General features: G+C 45.8%; 1 protein-coding gene across 1 annotated transcript in view; it reads right to left on the bottom strand.

The window, feature by feature from the left end:
* Positions 1–22,362, bottom strand: part of Styxl1 (serine/threonine/tyrosine interacting like 1) — a 27,858-nt gene that overhangs the window by 3,065 nt on the left and 2,431 nt on the right. Inside the window, exons 2-7 of the mRNA XM_026784701.1 lie at positions 15,852–15,958; positions 14,508–14,569; positions 10,992–11,163; positions 3,857–4,002; positions 2,719–2,864; positions 1,073–1,170 (exon numbers count right to left, since the gene is read on the bottom strand). Coding sequence (XP_026640502.1) covers positions 1,073–1,170; positions 2,719–2,864; positions 3,857–4,002; positions 10,992–11,163; positions 14,508–14,569; positions 15,852–15,954 — 727 coding nt within the window. The 5' untranslated portion in view covers positions 15,955–15,958. The remainder of the gene's footprint in view (positions 1–1,072; positions 1,171–2,718; positions 2,865–3,856; positions 4,003–10,991; positions 11,164–14,507; positions 14,570–15,851; positions 15,959–22,362) is intronic.

The raw sequence follows: 22,362 nt of genomic DNA, 5'->3' as shown, positions 1-22,362 counted from the left end.
CTGCCTAGAATCCCCCAGTGAGGGGCTGGGGTGTGGCTCAGTGGTAGAGCCCCTGCCTAGAATCCTCCAGTGAGGGCTAGGGCATGGCTTAGAGGTAGAGCACCTGCCTAGAATCCCCCAGTGAGGGGCTGGGGTGTGACTTAGAGGTAGAACACTTACCTAGCATATATTCCACCCTGGTTGCATTCTTAAAGTAAAAATATATATATATAGGTGAAAGTGGTGAATTTCTGGATAAATAAGGGGTGGAGGAGGCTACTACCCTACTCCCAGCCATCCAAGCAGCACCTTGGACTGGGGGCCTAGTTGGTGCCATGCTGGCAGCCAAGACTCCTGACCCAACTCAGCCTCGCTCTACCAGGAATCTTGGTTTTCCTGGTCAGCTCTAAGCCCTGGGTCTAATAGAAAGATCTGCCCTTGTTGTGCTAAGCAGCTGAAGAGCATTGCTATGCCAGGTAGGAAGTCAGAGCAGAGCCAAGTAGACACAAGAAGGACGATGGGAATCAGAGCTGGATGGTTTGGGGTACTTTCCTTCCCTGTGGTGGCTTGAATGTAACTGGCCCCCACAGTCTCATAAGGAGTGGCATTATTAGGATGTGTGGCCTTCTTGGAGTGGGTATGACCTTGTTAGAGGAAGTGTGTCACTGTGGGGGCGGGCTTTGAGGGAGGGATACTGCCCAGTGTGCCAGTTGACTTCCTGCTGCCTGCCTATCAAGCTGTAAGGACTCTCAGTTCCAGCATCATGGTGGGCTACACACCACTGTGCTCCCTGTCATGATGATAATGGAGTGAACCTCTGAAACAGGAAGCAAGCTACCCCACTTAGATGTTTTCTTTACTAGAGTTGCCGTGGTCGGTGTCTCTTCACAGCAATAGTAACAGGGTGATCAGGCATGGTGTGGTGCTGTCACTGGACGCCACTCCTCAGCTGCTCACATGCACACAGCTGAGGGCTTTGGAGCAGCTGGATGTGCTAGATTTTGTACTTCCCCAAGTCCTGGGGGGGGGGTCTCAGCCAGAGATAGACTTGTGAGCACAAGAAGGGTGCTCCCCATCTGGAAATTTTCCTTACCCATGAAGTGACAGATGTGACGGAAAAAGCCGAAGAGGCTGGAATAGGAAGCATCCTCAATCTTGATATGCAAGAGATTGTCTGCATCACCTACAAAACTAGAGGAAGGCAGCGTGGTGTTAAGTATCCGTTTCCTGCTTGGTTGGACCATTCCTTCCAGAAGGGAGGCTTCTTAAGACTCAGGAAGTAAAGGAAACTTTCAAGTCTCAGGAACTGAGAAACCTGCAAACCCCAACAACTTTCTGAAACTTACAAGATTCACAAGGCCCATCCCCAAGCTATATAGGCAGTAACAAGTGCAGGTGAGAGGGGACTCTCTGGCCTGAGGAGCTGTCTGAGTCACAGCTATCATGAATCCTGACTCAGCTCCCTGTGAGTCATAATCTCCCTACACATGCACCTGTTAAGAAGCCACAGCAAACTCACTGGTTCTTTATGCTGAACTTTGGTGTCCTTGTTTTTAGTCTGTCATCAGTGTCCTATCTGGGGTAAAGAGATGCTGCTTTCTTCACATCACCCCAGAAAAAGTCAGCCAGCCCCACTGGGGTCCCTTGTCCACAGCACAAAAACCACAAGGGAATGATTGGGAGCTGACACAAGGATGATGGGGAGTAGTAGAAACATTACCTGGGGGCTGGGGAGATGGCTCAGTTGATATAGGGCTTGCTAGGCAAGCATTAGGACATGAGTTTGATTCCCCAGCCCCCATAGAAAAAGTAGGCTTGGTGGCCTTCACTTGTAATCCCAGCACTGGGAAGTGGAGGCAAATGGATTCCTGGCCTCACTGGCTAGCCAGTTTAGCCTACTTGGTGAATTCTAGGCCAGTAAGAGGCCCTGTCTTTTAAAATATGTGGACAGTTCCAGCAGAATGACACTGGAGGTCGTCATCTGGCCTTTGTGTAAAGTCACACACATGCACATACACAGAGAGAATGCCTGACAGAAGACATCTGTCTAGAATCCCCAGTGAGGGGCTGGGGGCGTGGCTCAGTGGTAGAGCATTCTGCTGGAATTTTCCAGTGAAGGAATGGAGCTGGCTCAACAGAAGAGCATTTGTCCAGTGTGTGAGAGATCTGGGTTTAAACTCTTGTACTGAAGGAAAAAATAGCCACAACAAACTATGGCAGTAGAAACATGTATAAATTAACGACTCTTATCCTAAAATAAAAATCATGAGCTGCGGAGACCCAGTCAGCAAAATGCCTGCTGCACAAATGTGAGGACCTGCGTTACAATCCCCAGCATCTGCATAAAAAGCTGGGCTAATAGGGGCACACGTCTGTAAATCTAGGGCTGGGGGCACCGAGACAGATACCCCAAGCTTGCTGGATAGCCAGATTGTCCAGTCCATGAACACCTCAGTGTTCTCCCTCAGTGGAGAGCTAGACAGTGGTGGCTCACGTCTTTACCCTCAGCATTCGGGAGGCAGAGGATCTCTGTGAGTTCAAGGTCAGCATGGTGTACACAGCAAGTACTACACAAAGAAACCCTTTCTCAAAAAACTGAAAGTAAATAAATAAATAAAGTAGAGACTGGCAGAGGAAGGCACCCAACATCAACCCATGGTCTCCATATGCACAGGCCCATGCATGTGTGTGCACACTCACACACACACACGCATGCACACTAGTATCACCTTTACTTACTAGGGTGTTGCCTCCATGGAAACATTGACATGGGCTTTAATTTTCAAATCCTTGTGAATCTTAGCATCGCAGGCTTGACTGAATTTGCCCAGGAAGATCTTGCCTGGCATTATCTCAGCAGGGTATGGCTGGAAGGCATCCAGTTCCTGGAAGGGGAAGGAAGAAGGCTGCCATGGGTCCACCACAGAAGAGAAGGGGAGGTCCATTCCTGGAGGAGTAGCTCTGAAGGTGACCTCAGAAGGGCAGTCCCAGAGCAGTGAAGGAGACGGGAGCTTGAGTTTCAAATACACCGACAACAAATACCTCCCATAAAAGGTGCGAGGCTGGGGTGTAAACAAGGACTGGCCCACAGCATCACAGTACATGAACGAGTCTCCACACTGACACTCTGCGCCCTCATGGCACTGGTTTGTAGCTGGCCATGCACACAAGCATTGGCACTGACAATCTGTAGCCCAAAACTTGTCCAGTTGAGGCTGGTGCCTGCTGCCAAGCAACTTGAATTCAATCCTTGTGCCCACATGTTTAAAGAAGACAATTTGATCTCCAAATATGCATCACAGCACTTGTAAGCACGCATGTACACACACAGAGAGCACAAAACAAATAAATGTAATCAGAAAAAAGAAATCTAGTAGCATTTTTGGTACAAAAGACTAGAAAAGGTTTATCATGACTCTCGGTTTCAGAGAGATTTTAATCCATCACAGTGGGGAAGGCACAGTGGTGGGGTCCTGTTCATGGCAGTAAGGAAAGCTGCCCACCCCAGGACCTACTTCCACCTGCCAGGACTTCATCTCCTAAAGGCTTTGTGACTGCCTAGGAGGGATTCTGACTGGGAAAAACTGTTCAAGGCATATGCTATGGGGAACATTTCAGAGTCAACTCTGGCACTGTCTGCTTTAACATACTGCCCCCCAAACCACACCGTCTCTAGCGCCTCATGCTTGGCCTCTCCATAATGTGTTAACTCTGAATTTGTCATTATGGACTGAACTCCCCAGTTGTTCCGGGCTCATTTTTTCACTCTCCCGTTTCTTCTATGTCCTCTCTCCCTATCTTCTCTCTTTCTGCCTCCACTTACCTGTCAGTCTCCAGCCTCACTTCCTGGTAGTGAACGCTCATCCTCTTGCCTCACCTGGGGCATCCAGATGATCTTCTGGGTCCGGAAGAAGTGGTACAGGCCAGAGAAGCACTCGTAGCCTCCTCTGAGGACATAGACAGGTTGGCGGGTAAAGAGGGTGAGCATCTGTCCAAATTCCACAGCAGGTCCAGGTAAGAGTTCTACGGGTGGGGACCAAAGAGATATACAAGGTGCGTTAGCATTTGCCTAGTGTTAGAATGGATAGCACTTCCATCTAAAAACCAATTACTTAGAAATCCAAGTAAAGGGGCACAGCAAATAAAATTAGGAAGCAATACCTGAGTCAAGTATAGAGAAGAACGTTACAAATGGAAACTTACTTGCTTTAAAAATTTTTTAAATTGTTTATAGATTTATGGGTGTTTTACCTGCATGCATGTCTGTGTGCCACATGTGTGCAGTGCCTGCAGAAGTCAGAACAAGGCAAGGGATCCCCAGGAACTGGAGTTATAGACAGTGTGAACAAGTATTTGGATGCTGGGAATCAAACCCAGGTCCTCTAGAAAGAGCAACCAGTGCTCCTAACCACTGAGTCATCTCTCCAGCTTTGGATTATTAATTATTTTTAATTATGTATATATGTGGGTTTATACATGCGAGTGTAGGTACCCATGGAAGCCAGTAGAGGGCACTTGATCCTCAGGACCTGGAGTTACAAGTGGTTGTGAGCCACCTGACACAGATTCTGGGAACTGAACTCAGGTCCTCTATGAGAGCAATACATGTGCTTAAACAATGATACTTAATTATAATTGAATAATATTCCATTCTGTGGATGTACTGCATTTTGTTTCATCCACTCATTGGCTTATTAAGACATCTGTACTGAGGCCAGGCAGTGGTGGCGCACACCTTTAATCCCAGCACTCAGAAGGCAGAGGCAGGTGGATCTGAGTTTGAGGCCAGCCTGGTCTACAGAGCAAGTTCCAGGACATCCAGGGCTACACAGAGAAATTCTGTCTCAAAAGTCAAAAACAAAACAAAACAAAAAAGCCATCCGTGCTGTTCCCACTGTGGGCTATTATGTGTGGTGTGCTCTCATTCCCTTGGAGTATGCACCCTAACCCTCTGAGGAATCACCATTGCTTTCTTTACACTAGACCTTTTTATATTCTGTTCTTATACTGTGTTTTGTTCAGGTTAGTTTTGTTGTTGCTATTTTTGTTTTGTTTTTCAAGACAGGGTCTTTCTGTGTAGCCCTGGCTGTCCTGGAACTTGCTCTGTAGACCAGGCTGGCCTCAAACTCAGATCCACCTGCCTCTGCCTTCTGAGTGCTGGGATTAAAGGTGTGTTACACAAGTGTCTGGATTTGGGTTAGTTTTTTATTTTTATAAGATTTATTTTCTTTTTAATGGTGTGTGTGTGCATGCTTGTGTGCATTGTGTGTGCGGGTATGCACATGTGCCACCGTGTACACATGGAGATGAGAAGCCAAGCCTTAGGAGTTGGCTTTTTCCGGCCCCATTTTGGGATCCAGAGATGGAACTCAGCTTGTGGGTTTGTTCATAGCACTTTCTACTGTTTTCCTGACTCTGATTTCATTTTGTTTTTTGAGTTGGGGTCTCCTCTGCAGCAGAGCCCTGCCGTGAACTCACTACATAGCCCAGATTTGCCTTTGAAACTGTGGCCAGTCATGAACCACTGTGCCCAGGCCCCTTTACACTGTGTTCAATGGTGTATAACGGTTCTGGTGTCTCCACATGCTCATCAACATTTGTTATTATCTGTCTTTTTTATTATGCCCACCCTAGAGAGTGTGCAGTGACATCCTCTTGTAGTTTGGTCTTGTTTGTGAGATGAGGTCTATGTAGCTCAGTCTGCCTGGAACTCATTATCTTCATTATGCTCCTGACTCAGCCTCCTGAGTGTGGGGGTTGCAGGCATGTGTCACTGTGCCTGGCTGCAGAGAGAGACTGTAACTGTGTCATATGTGGAAATCAGTCATGTAGCAGGATTTTATTCTCTTCTTCTATCATGTGGGTCCCAGGGTCATCTCACTGATCCTCTTTTGATGGTTTCATATAAATTTAGACCTTTAACTCTTTCCTGAATTGTAATTATGCTATACAACAGTTAATATTCAATATCCACTTGTCTGGACACTGTGGAGACATATCAGTGGATGCAAATGTGAGGGTGTTTCCAGGAAGAATTACCCGAGGACGGAAGATCTATCGTGAGTGTGGTGGCACCATTTCATGGCTGGGTGCTGGGACAGACGAAAAGAGGAAATGGAGGGCCAGTGAGATGGCTCAGAGGGTCCAGGTGTTTGTTGCCAAGCCAGGGGACCTGAATTACACCTCTGAAAGCCACGGGGTAGGAGAGAACCAACTCCTGCCCACTGTCCTCTGACTTCCACATGCACATCATGGCATGTGTGTCCATCCCTACGTGCACACACACGTGAGGTGGGTTAACTGGCAGAGCATAAATGCTCATCCTTGCTCTCTGCTTTCCGGTTAATCATGAATTGAACAGCCTCCTCCACTCCATCCAACCCTCTGAAATCATGAGCCAGAACCCATCCCTGCTCTCTCTTGGTCCTGCTAGCTCTTCTGTCACAGCAGGAGCAGGAAAGTCACTAATGGAAAGAGACCTGGCACGGTTTTCACAGAGTGTCTGCACCATCCTGCCTCAGCCAAGACTCTCCCTGGTCCAGGAAAATTGGTCTACAGACCCTGAAGAGTCAGTCCACTAGCAGGAGAAGGCCATGGCTCTGTTCTCCAAACCGACTTCCTGGGACTGGGAAGATGGCTCAGTCAGGAGAGCATCACTGAAGCCTGAAAACCTGAGTTCCATCCCAGAATCCACATAAAAACGCTGGGCTTGCTCGTGTGTGCTGGTAATCACATCAATGATCCCATCAGTGCAGATGGACAGATCCCTGGAGCTCCACGGCAGGACAGCCCAGCTCAACCGGTGAATTATACATAACAAGAGACTCAAAAAGTAAGGTGGGGCCAGGAAGATGGTTCAGTGTGTAAAGGCGACTGTCACCAAGTTAAATGACCAGAGTTCCATCTCAAGACCTGTATGGTAGAAGGAGAAAACTGACTCCTGCTGATACCCACACAAGCTCTGGACACCCCCACTCTAAAAAACAACATAATTTACAAAACTTCTTAGAAGGAGAAGAGCACCCGAGGATCAACACCTAATGCTATCCTCCGGCCTCCTTAAGTACAAAGGAAAATCAACTAGTGAAAGAAAAATAAATGAGTTTGATTAAATAAACTGAACTGTTCTCAAAGACAAGGACACTTCCAGAAGGGACTGATCAGGACATAAATGACAGGGACCTATCTGGAGGATGAACCTTGGTCTGTAAACCATGGTGGGAGGTGTTCAGGCAGAAGTCACCCCCATCCCCATGGGACCTGGCTAGAGGTCCCCAAGTCCATACAGTAGGCTACAGGGTACTAGCATATCTCTCTTGAGCAAGAGACTAGTGGGTCAGAGGCCACAGGGGAGTTGGGCTAGAAGTCCCAGGCCACAATGAGGCTATTACCTTTAGCCTAGATATCCGCCTCTCCACCTCTAGAGACCTACAGTCCACAATTACAGGGTCAACATTAGTGATAACTGGGGACTGCCACAGAACCCAGCTACTTCACCAAGCAGTTTCAGGAGCTGTCATGCTTGCTGTTTTACCAAGAATAGCAGCTGGGCATGTTGGTTCATACCTGCAGTTCCATCTCCAGAGATGGAGGCAGGAGGATAGCAATTTGATCCCCGGGCCTTAACGTACTGGTAGTGGTAGTGCTCAGGTGTGCACTGCCACACCTGGCTGAAAGGTACCATTCTAGAACCCTGCCTCACAAAGGCATCCTTTTGTTTTGTTTCTTCTTTTTTTTTGAGACAGAGTCTCACTACATAGCCCTGGCTAGCCTATATACTCCCTATGTAGATCAGGTTGGCCTGGAATTCACAAAGAGCTTCCTATTCTGTTTCCTGAATGCTGGGATTATAAGTGTGTGCCACCAGGTCCAACCTGAAAGGCACCAATATTTTAACTGAGGAAAGTCGCCTAGAGTGGAAATGCTACATTTGGTTCTCTTTCTGAGTGGGAAACTCAATAGCACAATGCCACCGCTTTACAGAGTAAAAATATTGTTTTTTTTTTAAATTACACTCATTTATTTGCTTATTTACTTACTTGTGGGAGGCATGCATCTACCATAGCATGTATATGGAGGTGAGAGGTCAACTTGTGAAAGATGGTTCTCTCCTTCCATGTGAGTTCAGGGGTCGAACTCAAGTTGTCAGGCTTTGTAGCAAGCACCTTTATTGCTGGGCCACCTCATCAGCCCCGGTCCTTAGTGATCCAGGGTGAAACTATGAACAAGCTGGGCATGTCACACAAACCAGCAAGTCCAGCACTGGGTCAGAAGTTTAAGCTGCAGTGATGTCGCAGACAGCCTGGGCTATGTAAGACCCTATCTCAAAAAAGGTGGGGCCAAAGAGATGGCTCAGAGAGTAAAGGCACAAGCCGCCTGACCACCTGAGTCTGAGCCCTAGGACTTAACATGGCAGAATCCACATACGTTATAGCATGTTTCACACACACACACACACACACACCATATGTACATAAAACATGATTTCTAAAAAGGTTTAATTATGTGTCTGGGGTGCCCTCACACACTAGAGGGTCAGATGCCCTGAAGCTGCAGTTGCGAGTCGCCCTACATAAATGCTGGGACTCCAACTCAAGTCCTCTGCAAGAGCAGTCCATGCTATTAAATCACTGGACCATCTCTCCAGCCCAAAATGCACAAACAAACAAACAAAGGGCTAAGGGCAAACCTCAGTTGGTAGAGAGCTTGCCTAGTTATCATGCCCAAGGCCCTGGGTCCACCCCCAGCACCTGCATATGACATGGTGGCATATACCTGTAATTCTAGCACTCAGAAGATAGAGAAAGGGACTTCAGAAGTTCAAGATCATCCTCAGCTATATAGTTAGTGAACTGGAGGTTAGCTGGGCTACAAGAGACCGATTCAAAACTAGCAAATATCTACAAACTGTAGCCCAAAGGAACCCACACATGGAAGACGAAATTTCCTAACCAAAGACCACTTGGAAAGAGTCTCGATGACGATGTTGTTAAAGGTGAAATCTTAGTGCCACCCAGTGGCAAGAAGGGTCAACGGCCTTCTCATCCCATCAACATGGGGTTGAAAAAATGATAAACAGCTTCAAATTTTTAATGAAGTATCTTGGAGCTGACTACATGTGCCTTTGTGGAGTCTTTTAATTTTGTATTACTTTATTCATCTCTCTGTGTAAATGTATGTGTATGTATTGCAAACACACTTGTAGGAGCAAATTCTCTCCTTCCACCATGTGGGGTCCTGGGGATAAAATTGAAGTTGTTAAATTTGGGGGCAAGTGATTTGCCTGCTGAGCCATCCTGCTGGCTCCGGGTTTTGTATAGTAGTGAGGATTGGTGGCCTGATCAGATTTTATTTATTTGTTTACTAAGATAAAGTTTCACTATATAGCTCTGGCTGGCCTAGAACTTGCAATGTAGACCAGGCTAGCCTCAAACTCACAGAGATCCACCTGCCTCTTCCTCCTGAGTGTTAAAATTAAATGTGTCTACCATTACACTCCACTATTTACATTTTTAAAAAAATATTTATTATGTATATAGTATTCTGTCTGTGTGTATGCCTGCAGGCCAGAAGAGGGCACCAAACCTCAATACAGATGGTTGTGAGTGACCATGTGGTTGCTGGGAATTGAACTCAAGACCTTTGGAAGAGCAGGCAATGCTCTTAACCTCTGAGCCATTTCTCTAACCCCTCCACTATTTACTTTGAAACAGGGTTTTATATACCCCAGCCTGGCCCTGAACTTGCTAGTGGCTGCTATCAGCCTTGAGCTTCTGTTCATCCTGCCTCCACATCCAAGTGTGCACCATCACACCCAGTACATGGTGGACCAAGGACTCCATGCATGCGAGGTGAGTACTCTGCTACCTAAGCTACAGTTCCAGACCAGTTTTTTGTTTGTGTGTGTGTGTGTTTTGTTTCCATTTGAAACATGGTCTCACTCTGCAGCCCAGGCTGTCCTGAAACTCAGAGCAATCCTCCTGCTTCCGTCTCCCCAGTGCTGGGATTACACACATGTGCTACCACACCTGGCCCCGGCTGACACTTGGATTATAACCTCTGGAGAAACACTGGGTCTCCTGCTGAATGGCCCCTGAATTCTGGGCCCAAGGCTATGATAATTAGTATATTGTCCTTTAGGGTCGTTGACTTTTGGATCATTTGTTGCACAGTGATACAGAGCTCACTTGCCAGGCATATGAGTAACTTCACCTTCTCTTTCATCCTCTTCCTCCTGTTCTTCATCCTCCTCCTCTTTCTCTTCTTCTATCTTTCCTGTGTGTGATTTGCACGTGTGTGTGCATGTTTTTGCATGTGTGGAGGTACACATGTATGCAGGAGATGGCTTAGTTGATAAAGTGTTAGCCTTGCAAACTGAGGACCTGAGTTCAACCCCCAGAGCCAGTGTGATAAAGCCAGGCATAGTGGCACACTTTTGCGATCCCAGCACCAGGAAGGCAGGGACAGGTAGACCCGAGTCACACTGGCTAACCACCTAGCCTTCTTAGCACTCTTCAGGCCGGCAAAGACAGTCTCGAAAACAAGGAGGATGGCAGTTGACAACTGACACTTGAGGTTGACCTCTGGTCTCCACAGACCTGTGCACACACATGGAAATAAAACTGAAATCATTCATTCTTCCTCCTCTGTTTCCCTCGGGAATGTGGTCACAGCCACACAAAAATGAGGAATATAGTCACTGTCCACTGTCCTTCCTATGGCTGCAAAAACCCACCTGGGAAGGCTTGGGGGTGTGGCTCCCTTGGTAAAGTGCTTGTCTAGCATGCTTGAAACTCTGGGCTCCATTCCCAGCACTGCGTGATCCAGGCATGACTGCACATGTCTGTGATCCCAGCACTAAGAAGGAAGAGGCAGGCGGATCTCTGTGAGTTTGAGGCCAGCCTGGTCTACAAAGCTCCAGGACAGTCTGGGATACATAAGAGAGACCCTTTCTCAAACAACACCAAAACGACCAAAACACTAAGAAGAAGAGCTCTCTTGGGCGTCATTACCAGTGTTCTCACTGTCGTCATCGCCCTCTCTTTTCTCGTCTTCAGTCTCGTCTTCCTCTTCATATCGCCGCCGGATGTGCAGTTCCAGGGAACTGGTGTTGCTGTCATACACGATGCAGTATCTCACGCACTCCAGATCCACGGACTCCGGGATAAGGTACTGGTTGTCTTTCTGAGGAAACAACACAGACTTGTTGCTGGGAGCTCAGCTGGGTATACTGTCCCTGCACAACATCCAGAGGAGCTTGAGGCGGCGGTTGGGGGAGTCCTGTCCTCCTTCCTTTGCTGACTCCTGAGCCAGAAATACCATTAATAGATGGAAGAATCTTTGGAACCCCAGAGGGGTCTCCCCTATCCTCTACTAAGAAGGACAGCAGCAGGGGACTAAACAGGAGATGGCCTGGCTGGAGAATGGTTGGTTCATTATTGAACACACAGCTCCTCAGAGGCACTGTGGCTGATAAACGAGAGATGTTGGCAGTAGACCCAAAACCAAAATCATTCATGAAGATGATAAGACATCTTGAGTCTTGAAGCAGAAGTCCCGAGCAAGTGAATGTCACCAAGAGAAACATGAGATCAAATGCAGGATATGGGATGGCAGGGACTTGGGTCTTCTGTTTAGTCTCTAATCATATTTCTGACTGTCCCCACCACTGTGACAGAATGTCTGACGAGAGCAGTTTACAGGAAGAGGTTCATTTTGGCTCATAGTTTGTGGGTACAGTTAATTGTGGGGATGAGGTATGGCTACTGGAGTGTGAGGCGGCTGGTCACACTGTGTCCATAGTCAGGAAGCAGAGAAAATGCTGGTGCTCACTTTCTCTCTCTCTTTTTATTTTTTTCATGGGAGTGAGGGTATGGTGGTTCGAGACAGTGTTTTGAGCAGGCTGGCCTCAAACTCACAGAACTCCACCTGCCTCTGCCTCCCAAGTGCTGGGATTAAAGGCGTGCACTACCACCACAGGGCTAACTTTGAGATTTTATAATCCAGCCTCATTTCTGGTCCACTCTCTGCTTCCTGATTACAAACAAAATGTGACCTGTTGGCTTACATGCCTACCATCATGCCTCCCCCACTAAGACAGGACCATATCTCTCAACTGCAAGCTCAAATACCCACACCCTTACTTCCTGTAATCGCTTCCCTCGAGGGTTTTGTCACAGCAAAGATGAGAAAAGTAACTAAGAAAAGTGTTGTGTACTGAGGTGATGAGCTCATCTGAGGAGAAGACAAACTCATCAGGGAAGGGGTGAGGTCATCTGGGGAGGGAGGAAGGTCACCTGGGGAGGAGGTGAGGTCAACTAGGAAGGGACAAGCTCACCTGGAGGGGTAAGGTCACCTGGGAAGGGAAGAGCTTACCTGGGAAGGTGTGAGGTTACCTGGAGAGGGCAGGAGGCTATGACAAGTGTCCATGTATTCTACTTTATAGAATAGTGTCAAGGCAGAAAGTTAAGGGTCACAGAAGTCCAGACCAACAAGGATCTCTGCAACTCAAAGGGGAGAAATCTCATTGGTCTAAGCCGGGCGGTGGTGGCGCACGCCTTTAATCCCAGCACTTGGGAGGCAGAGGCAGGTGGATCTTTGTGAGTTCGAGACCAGCCTGGTCTACAAGAGCTAGTTCCAGGACAGGCTCCAAAACCACAGAGAAAACCTGTCTCGAAAAACCAAAAAAAAAAAAAAAAAAAAAAATCTCATTGGTCTAGAAGCTCAAGAGAACATTCAGGAAGATGCCTGTGGCTTGGTGGGGGTCAACACATGACATCCCAGCATTGGGAAGCTGAGGCAGGAGGCTCATGAGATCAAGGACACCTAGGCCAAGACTCTGGCTAATAATAAATAAGAAATAAGAATAAGGGTCAGGTGGTGGTGGCACATGCCTTTAATCCCAGGAGGCAGGTGGGTCTCTGTGAGTTCAAGGCAAGCCTGGTCTACAGAGCAAGTTCCAGTACTGAGAAACCGTGTCTTGAAAAACCAATAAATAAATAAATAAATAAATAAATAAATAAATAAATAAATAAATAAGAATAAGGGACAGTGAGAGGGCTCAGCAGGGAAAGGTGCTTGCTGACAAGCCTGAGGATGTAAGTTCAATTCCTTGGACCCACATGTAGAGGTTATGTTCTGATCTCCACAAATGTGGCATGGCCTGGCCATGCCCAGATACAATACATACCCACGCCCCACAGAGAGAGGCAGGGGTCAGGACCTGGGGACGGATACACACACACACACACACACACACACACACAAGGGGGGAGGGTGTGTAATAAAGGGGGCTAGAGAGAGTTAAGAGCACTAACTACACCTGAAGAAAACTTGAGTTTGATTCCCAGCACCTACCTTGGGTGGCTTATATCTGCCTGTAACTCAAGCTGTAGGGGATTCAATGGATCCAATGTCCTCTTCTGAACTCTGCAGGCATCTGCACTCATGTACACACATGTACACACGCACACACACACACTTTTCAAAAAATAATAACGCAATAAAAATCTTAAGAAACATGAGATGAAAAGTGATAGAAGAAGATAACTACCATCCTTTGGCTTACCTAAACACACACAATCACATGACCACACGATATACACATGCCCAGCAGTGGTGGCACATGCCTTTAATTCCAGCACTTGGAAGGCAGAGGCAGGACAATCACAGAGTTTAAGGCCAGTCTGGTCTACAGAGCAAGTTCCAGGACAGCCAGGGCTACACAGAGAAACCCTGTCTTGAAAAACAAACGAAAAAACATAATATACACACAATCATGCAATACACATGCATGATTACATAGTACACCCTTACAACCATAATACATAAATACATTCCACACACATACACACACACTCATATATACATGATCACATAATACATACACTCACACAATCACATAATATACACACAGAGACACACATATATACAGACACACACTACACATACACCATACATATATCACACACATATATACTTAGGCATATGAACACAGACACACACACAATCATACGATCACATAATATACACATTATCATATAATACACATACACAATTACATAATACACTTGCACAATCACATAATACATACACACACACATGATCACATAACATACAAACAAACAAAAATGGTAAACAAAGATTGGGAAGTGTCTGAGAGAGGAAGAGGGAAGGCCTCTCTTTGGTCACTGGTCTGCATGTGCCAACAATCTGTACTGACTTCCTACCAGATGCCCGAGACTAGACAAAGTAGACCCAGCACCAAGCTCACAGCCAAGTTGTATGTACACAGGCTGTATGGACCTCAGTTCCTAGACGCCCTGCCTGTAGGCCATGATGCCTACTTAACAATGGCAGGAACAGTGAGTGTCTACCAGAATGAACTCAGGGGATGTGGGAGGGATCCATGGGACATGTGCCATCCCTGACAACCTGTCTCTCACAGCTAATGCCCCCTGTGGACCCAGGACAAAGCCTCCCTCTCCTCCTACAAGGTCCCCAGGCTGCCTGCCTCTGACAGCCGATACCTTCTTTACTCTGCGGGCTGTGATCACGTGGCTCTCGTCATACTGTCTTTTGGATCGAACATCTGAGAAAGAAAAGAGTTGAACTCAGAATGGGAACACTGGTGGGTAGGGGAGTAATTGTCCACTCCAAACACAGCTGTGATCTCCACACCTAGCGTGTGTAGTGGGCCATGGAGGCAGGAGGACTGGAAGTCTGAAGCCAGCCAGGGCTTCACAGTAAGACTCTCGTCTTCAAATGAATACTTTCTACATTTATGTTTGCATGTGGAGGGTGCACACATGCCACACACAGTGGGGATCAGAGGATACCTGTGGAGTCAGTTATCTTTCTCCCATGTGGGTTCCTTTACCCACGGAGCCATCTCTCTAGTCCCTAGACTTTGTCTTAAAACAGAAAAAATCCCTTTAACTCCACCACCTCCACATCTTCCTTTCTTCTTTTTCTCTTCCTTTCTTTTTTTCTTTTTCTTTCTATCTTTTTCACCCCTTTGGTTTCTGAGACAGGGTTGTTTCTCTGTTTAGCCCTGGCTGTCCTGGAACTCAGTCTGTAGACCAGGCTTGCCTCCCAGTCACAGAGATCCACCTGCCTCTGCCTCTCAAGTGCTGGGATTAAAAGCATGCCCCACCATCCAGCTGACCTCTTCATTTCTTTGAGACAGAGTCTCACCATGTAACCCAGGGAGCCTGAAAAGTCTTAGTGCTGGGACCACCAGCTGTGAGGAACTGTCCTTGATCTAATCTTGAATTATCTTTCAAGTAGCAAAACATTCAATAGCAGCATTGCTTTCCTTTGTTTGTATGTGCATGTGTGTGGAGTGTGTATACAAGCATGTGCATAAGAGTGTGTGAGGGTACATGTACATGTGTGTCTCCCTCAATTGCTCCCCACCCTATTTTCTCAGACTGGGTCTCTCACTGAACCCAGTCTTCACCAAGTCTAGTTAGCCAGCTTGCCCAATGTATCCCATCTTCCCTCCTGAGTTCTAGGATTACAGGCAGGCTGCCAAACCAACAGATTTCTACATTGTGCTGGAGATCAAACTCTGGTGTTCATGATTGCATGGCACGTATTTTATCTACTGAGCCTAATCACAGGCAGTATTTTGAACCAAACAATAAAATAACTTTCTAATGCCATTCATCTCCCGCTCCCGAAACTTTGCTAACCTTCAAAAGGAAGGTTTGCAGCCAACTGTTCTCAACATACCCATTGGTTAACTGTGGTGTGGTTAATTGGCTATATGTGCGGGTGTTTGTTTTGGAGTCTTTTGGTGTATGCGTTGTGTGTCTGTACGTTGATGCTGGAAGTGTGTTTGGGTTGGTGTGCTGCTGTTTTCCACTTACCCAGTAAGCAGAGGTAGTTGGGCTCAGCTAGTCTGGACAGCTTTGAGACCTGATTCAAGATGTTATAGAGTTCTGTTGGCTCACAGAAGAGCAACTGAGCCATCCTACTGGGAAGAACCAATCGTGCACAAGTTAACACATCTTTCTTAGACAAATGACCAGAAAATGAGAAACTGAATTAAACACTTCAAACATTAGAAGTAAGGGGCTAGAGCTGTAGCTCAGTTGACAAAGTGCTTGCCAAGCATGTATAAATCACAACATGTTAATATGTATATATTATATAAATATGTAAATGTTATTATGATTTATGCAGCCATAAAATACCAAATATGATAAAGTTACTATTTGACTCTCTATGTTTGTATGTGTGTGTGTATGCATGTATTAGGAATTAAGCTCAGGGCCCCTGAGTGTTAGACAAATGCCCTGTCCGAGATATGTCAGTAGCTCTCAAAACCTGCATGGTGGCTCTTTTAAGAGGCAAGCCCTGTCACCAAACACTTAAATTGTGTTTATGAGCAGCCAGCAGGATGCTTCTTGGTGGTGGTATGGACCTAGAAACTACTCAGAGTTATGTCAATAAAAGTGGCTCCCGCCAAATCTTCCACCATGAAGCTAGACTCTCAGGAAGTCAAGAAATGGGCTGAGCCAGCTGCCAAAGCCTCCGCTTTAATCCTAGCTATGCCACTTAGCAAATTAAAGACTCATGTGGTCAGAAAAAAAAATTACAGTAAAAGCAGATTCAGACAAAAAAAACTCTCAATGGTTTACAGTATGTTTAAAAATATATGTAGCCTTGGAAAAGAAAAAGGATAGAGAAAGTTCTTTAAAAAAAATAGAGTAAGAAAAGCCACATAAAGATGAAAAATACACAGAGAATATGGATACTGCATGTTGTTATCTTTGAACTGTTTGACTGCTGAGGAAGGAGCAACAGCTACTAAAAGACATTTGATTATAAATTGCTGCTGGATTAATCCAACCTCTATATTTTGAAAGTGCCTTGACTTCAAAATTTAAATCAAAGGATATGTTACTTTGGAGAAGAGGTTTTGCTTTTGTTTCCACAGAAAATGAGAGGCTGTGGATTCATTTTTAGTTAAGAAAAACAAGGCTTGATCGATGAAGACCCCCTGAAAATTCTCCAATGGGAACAGATAGCCCAGATGATCCAAGGTTTCAGAGCACCTCTGTTGCGGTTTTTTCTGAGTTCTGCATCAAGAAATGCGGCAAGACTGCTTGCTTGAGAATACCCACAGAATACTCCAGTCAGGACTTGACCATAATCCTAAATTTTCTTTGGGTTTCCATAAAATTATCAGAGCCCCCAATCAGCAGGAAATAGCTAGAAAACTACACCCATGTTCCCAAAACTGGATTATGAATGTTTGTCTTTGTTTAGGGTGTTGGTTACAAGTTGTTATGGATAATGATCAGGAAAAAAGCTAAACAAAGGAGATTAGATTCAGAGTTTCTGTTTTGAAAAGAAAAAAGAGGAAGTGCTGAGGGATAATGCTTGTGTACACTGTAAAGATTTGTCACTTGTATTGGTTTAATAAAATGCTGATTGGTCAGTAGCCAGGCAGAAGTATAGGCGGGGTGACCAGACTAGGAGAATTCTGAGAAGAGAAAAGACAGAGATGCAATCACCAGCCAGACACAGAGGAAGCAAGGTGAGTATGTGTTACTGAGAAAAGGTACCAAGCCGTGTGGCTAACCATAGACAAAAATTATGGGTTAATTTAAGTTTTAAGAACTAGTTAATAAAAGCCTGAGCTAATAGGCCAAACAATTTGCAATTAATATAAGCCTCTGTATGTTTCTTTGGGATTGGATGGCTGCAGGATCGGGTGGGATGGAAACTTATGTCTACGTGTGTGTGTGTGTGTGTGTGTGTGTATGCATGCATGCATGCGTGTGTATGTGCATGTGTACACGTATCATCTGGCTTTTTATATGAGTGTTAGAAATTGAACTCAGGTCTGTAGACTTGGATGGCAAGTATTTTATCAACTGAGCTGTCTCTGTAACCCCACCTAAACTTCCATGCCAAAACTTATACACATATATGCCACACCTCTAACACCTGGTTATTTTTTAGTCATAAACAACACCATTCCCTGCCCAATCACTGCAGCCCTCCTGTTGCAGACCTAGTTCCCTCCTACTCCCTCCCATATTATCGATAAACTTCACCTCCTAATGGAGTCCAAGCTGGTCAGCTCTATCCATCTCTAGCGCTATCATCTGCACCCAAAACATCATCAGGGGCTAATTTAATTGCTGTCAGTGGGGCTTCTTGCTTTCTGTTTTTCCCTGTCTTTGTTATCATGTTTTGGTGTGACATGGCCCACAAAGGCCTACATGCTTGAATACCTGGTCCCCAGCTAGTAGTTTTGTTTTGGAACCTTTAGGAGGCAGAGCTTCCTGATTTACATATTGAGATCCAGGCCTTCCCGGGCTACATAGTAAAACCTTGTCTTAAGATACAAAAGTGAACATTATCTGAGAATGACAACTAAGGCTGCTCTTCTGCTTTACATGCTTGTATAGGGATTGGGCAGGGAATGGTGTTGTTTATGACTAAAAAATAATACACACACACACACACACACACACACACACACACACACACACACACACAGGTTTACTGCCTAAAGGGGAAAGGACTAATCGTCACTGGTGGAAGATTTGAGAAACCATGGGCCATGGCTTTGAAGACAGGAAGACTGATATATGACCATGCTCAGCCAGGGGAACTGCAGACAAGATTCACAAAAGCACTGTGTGGGAAAATGAGTCAGCCCAAATTCAGCATGGGAACTTTCCCGCCCCATCTCTACTTTTAACCCCACTCTACCAGCAATGGGAGGTCAGAAGTCACCATTCACCTGGGATGGGGAAGAGAATTGAGGAAGAGAGATAAAGAAGTAGCAAAGCCAGATACTATAGTTCCCAAATGCAGGCACATACAGAAAACAGGAAACCCAAGGGGCCTGGTGATGGAGCCTTAATATTGAATTAACTTCAGAGTTTATTAGCTCAGTGAACAGGATGTTAGGCTGCTGTGATACACCTGGTAACCAGGGACAATCCAAATGCTGCAACGACTTAAAGAATGGTGAGATGGCTCAGGGGGCAAAGGTGCCTGCCACCAACCCTGATGACCTGAGTTTGATTCCCAGGATTCACACAGTGGAAGGGGAAACAACCTGCATAAGGAGAGAAAGACAGCTTCTGCTGGCCTTTGCTATTCAGAAGTGCTGGCCTCTCCTGTTCAGATCTAAGTCTAAGAGAGTGGTCCAGAATAAAGGAGCCCTCTTTATATAATTAACAACACAACAGATATGGTAGCAAAAAGGAAGGAGCCTCTTTTACAGGGGCTCATAAGGGAGAAAACTTTCTTCTGGCCTTGCTGACCCAGAAAAGCACACAAAGGCACAGCCAGAGATGATTATGCTGCTATATCCGCATGTTCCTACGTATGCGGGGTGAGAGGACACTGCTTTCAATGTCTCGCTGCTTCTAGGGCATGGCCATGACCTGCTCATCACATCTCATCCACACAGACACTGTTTGGAGTCAGGGCCATGAGAGAGTCACGGAGGAGAAACAGGAAACATGGTCCAACTGAGGCTGTGCCTTCAGTTGAGCTTGTAGGAGTGAAAGGCATTGCAAGTCCAAAGCAGAGTGAGACGGGTTACGTTTTCTCAGGGGTCAGTTGGTTCTGATCAGGTTGAGTACACAGGGTGTAGGCAGAAGGAGTAGGTATAAATGATCTCCAAGTACACTACTAACTTGGGTACAGGCTGGGCACAAGTGTGATTTATAAAGGCAAATTTTAAATGTATTTCTCAGAAAAAGACATTCTCACATTCCCCACACACGAACCATGATGTTCTGATGCCCCCTGCCCCACGCATGTGCACAACATAAATAAAAATGTAACTTCTTTTTTTTTTTTTTTGGTAAAGATCCGAGTTGACTTCACAGTTGCCTTCTCCTTTGTTATGCTTTTTAAAAGCAGAGTCTCGAACTCAAGATCCCCCTGCCTTAGCTTCCTGAGTGCTGGGATGACTTGCGGTAGCTCAGCTCACTCAACGTGAATTATGCTGAGGGGCAAAGCACTGAGCACAGAGCCTGCCATGGAGCCACAGATGGATGCAAAATCGGAACAATAACTTGGTTTTGAGAGAGGTAGACAGAATTTTTTTTCCAACTATTAAATCATTTCAGATAGAGTGGATAGAGAAGATAGGAGGTAGTAAGTCACTCCTCCCTAGACAAGAAGTGTAGTCAGGATACAGAGGGGAGGAGCCTGCAGGCAGAGGATGGTCTTGAACTTGATGCTTCTGAAGCCATCTCTAGCCTCTTGAGTGCTGGGACTACAATCTTGCATGCACTACCATCCTCTGTTTATGTGGTTGTGCTGGCTAGTTTTATCTCAGCTTGAGACAAGCAAGGGTTATTTTGGAAAAAGGAACTTTAACTGAAAAAAATGTCCCCATCAGATTGGTCTGTGGGCAAGCCTGTAGAGTATTTTGCTGATTGACTGAAAGGATTTAGTTTTGTTTTTATTTCTTTGTGCATGCATGTGTACTTGTATATGTGTGTGTGCTTATGTGCAAGTAATACAAGTAAATACAGATGCTAAAGGGGGTCAAGAGAAGGTGATGGATCCCCTAGAACGAGAGTTATAGGCAATTGAGTGGGTGCTGAGAACTGAATCAGGTCCTCTGCAAGAGCAGTACAAACTCTTAACCACTGAGCTATCTTTTAGCACACCCACATTTCTTTTTATTTTAGTTTTGAGACAGGTTCTCATGTAGCCCAGGCTGACCTCAAACTCTCTTATGGAGTTAAGGATGAATTCCCCATCTTTCTCTCCTCCTGCCTGTGCCTCTTAATTGTAGGGTGATGTGGGAAGTCCTTCTGTGTATGTGTTGCTTTTATTGGTTAATGAACAAAGAAGCTGTCTTGGCCTGTGATAGGGTAGAGTAGAGTTAGGCTGGGAAAATTAAACTGAATGCTGGGAGAAAGAAGGCAGAGTCGAGAGAAGCCATGTAGCCCTGACAAAGACAGATGCCAGACAGAACCTTGCTGGTAAGTCACAGTCATGTGATACACAGATTAATAGAAATGGAATAAATTAAGATGTAGGAGCTAGTCAATAAGAAGCTAAAGCTAATTTTTAAGCAGTAATTTAAATAATATAGTTTCTGTGTGATTATTTTGGGAGTCTGTGTGGCCGGGAAATGAACTAGCGGCTTCCTACTAGTTGGGAATAGAGGCTGGCACCACCATGCACACGTCTGCTTTATGAGGTGCCAAGGATGCAACCCCAGACTTATTGCACACTAGGCAAGTTCTCTACCAACCAATGCACACCCCCAGATCACTCCACATCCCTCTCATTCCTGCTGCAGACCTGGTTAACCACAACTCTCACCCTCTACCCTTTGTGACCTGCTCTGCACTTCTCTGACTACCCCGGTCCTTCACATCTTAGCCATCTCATTGTGTAGTCTCCCAGCCATTCCATTCCCTGCTACCCTCAGGCCCTGGGATCCTGTGCATTTAAATCAAGCCTGTTTCCTCCTAACATGCTTGTGATGTCTCAAACATCTTGCTGAATACATCCTAAGGAAGAAGATCCAAGTTGCTGGACTGGTTTTCAGGCGCCCTGAATCATCTGTTTCCAACCTCCTCTAACTCCCTCGGCTCTAACAGAATTCAATGAGGCCCACTCTCAGACTGGTCTCAAGTCAGACAAACAGAAAAAGAGATGAACTCTGTGGGTACAGTGTTTGCCTATAGTTCTCAAGGCCCTAGATTCCATAACCAGCACTGCATAAACTGGGCATAGCCGTGTAAGCCTGTAATCCCAACACTCTAGAGTTAGAGGCAGGAAGATCAGGAGTTCAGGGCCCATCCTTGACTACACAAAAAGTCTAAAGATAGCCTGGGGTACATGAAAACCTGCCTTAAAAATAATAATATCCAGTCAGGTGGTGGTGGCGCACATCTTTAATCCCAGCACTCGGGGAGGCAGAAGCAGGTGGATCTCTGTGAGTTCAAGGCCATCCTGGTCTACAGAGTGAATTCCAGGACAGGGTCCAAAGCTACAGAGAAAAACTAGTCTCAATAAATCAAGAAAGAAAGAAAGAAAGAAAGAAAGAAAGAAAGAAAGAAAGAAAGAAAGAAAGAAAGAAAGAAAGAACGAACGAACCAGGCAATGGTGGCATATTTGGGATGCAGAGGCAGGTGGATCTTTGAGTTCAAGGCCTACAGAGTGAGTTTTAGGACAGTCAGGATTACACACAGAGAAATCCTGTCTTGAAAAACAAAAGTAAATACTACTACTACTACTACCACCACCACCACCACCACCACCACCACCACCACCACCACCACCGCCACCACCACCACCCCCAGTTTCTGTCTGTGTAGCTCCCAGCAGATGTATTAAGTATAGTCTTGGAGCCTTTCCAGGCTCTCTCTTTAAGAC

The sequence above is a fragment of the Microtus ochrogaster genome, chromosome 2 (genome assembly GCF_000317375.1).
Source record: "Microtus ochrogaster isolate Prairie Vole_2 chromosome 2, MicOch1.0, whole genome shotgun sequence".
NCBI classification, from domain to species: domain Eukaryota; kingdom Metazoa; phylum Chordata; class Mammalia; order Rodentia; family Cricetidae; genus Microtus; species Microtus ochrogaster.
Note: the sequence above shows the minus strand (reverse complement) of the source record. Positions and strands in the feature narration are given on the sequence as shown.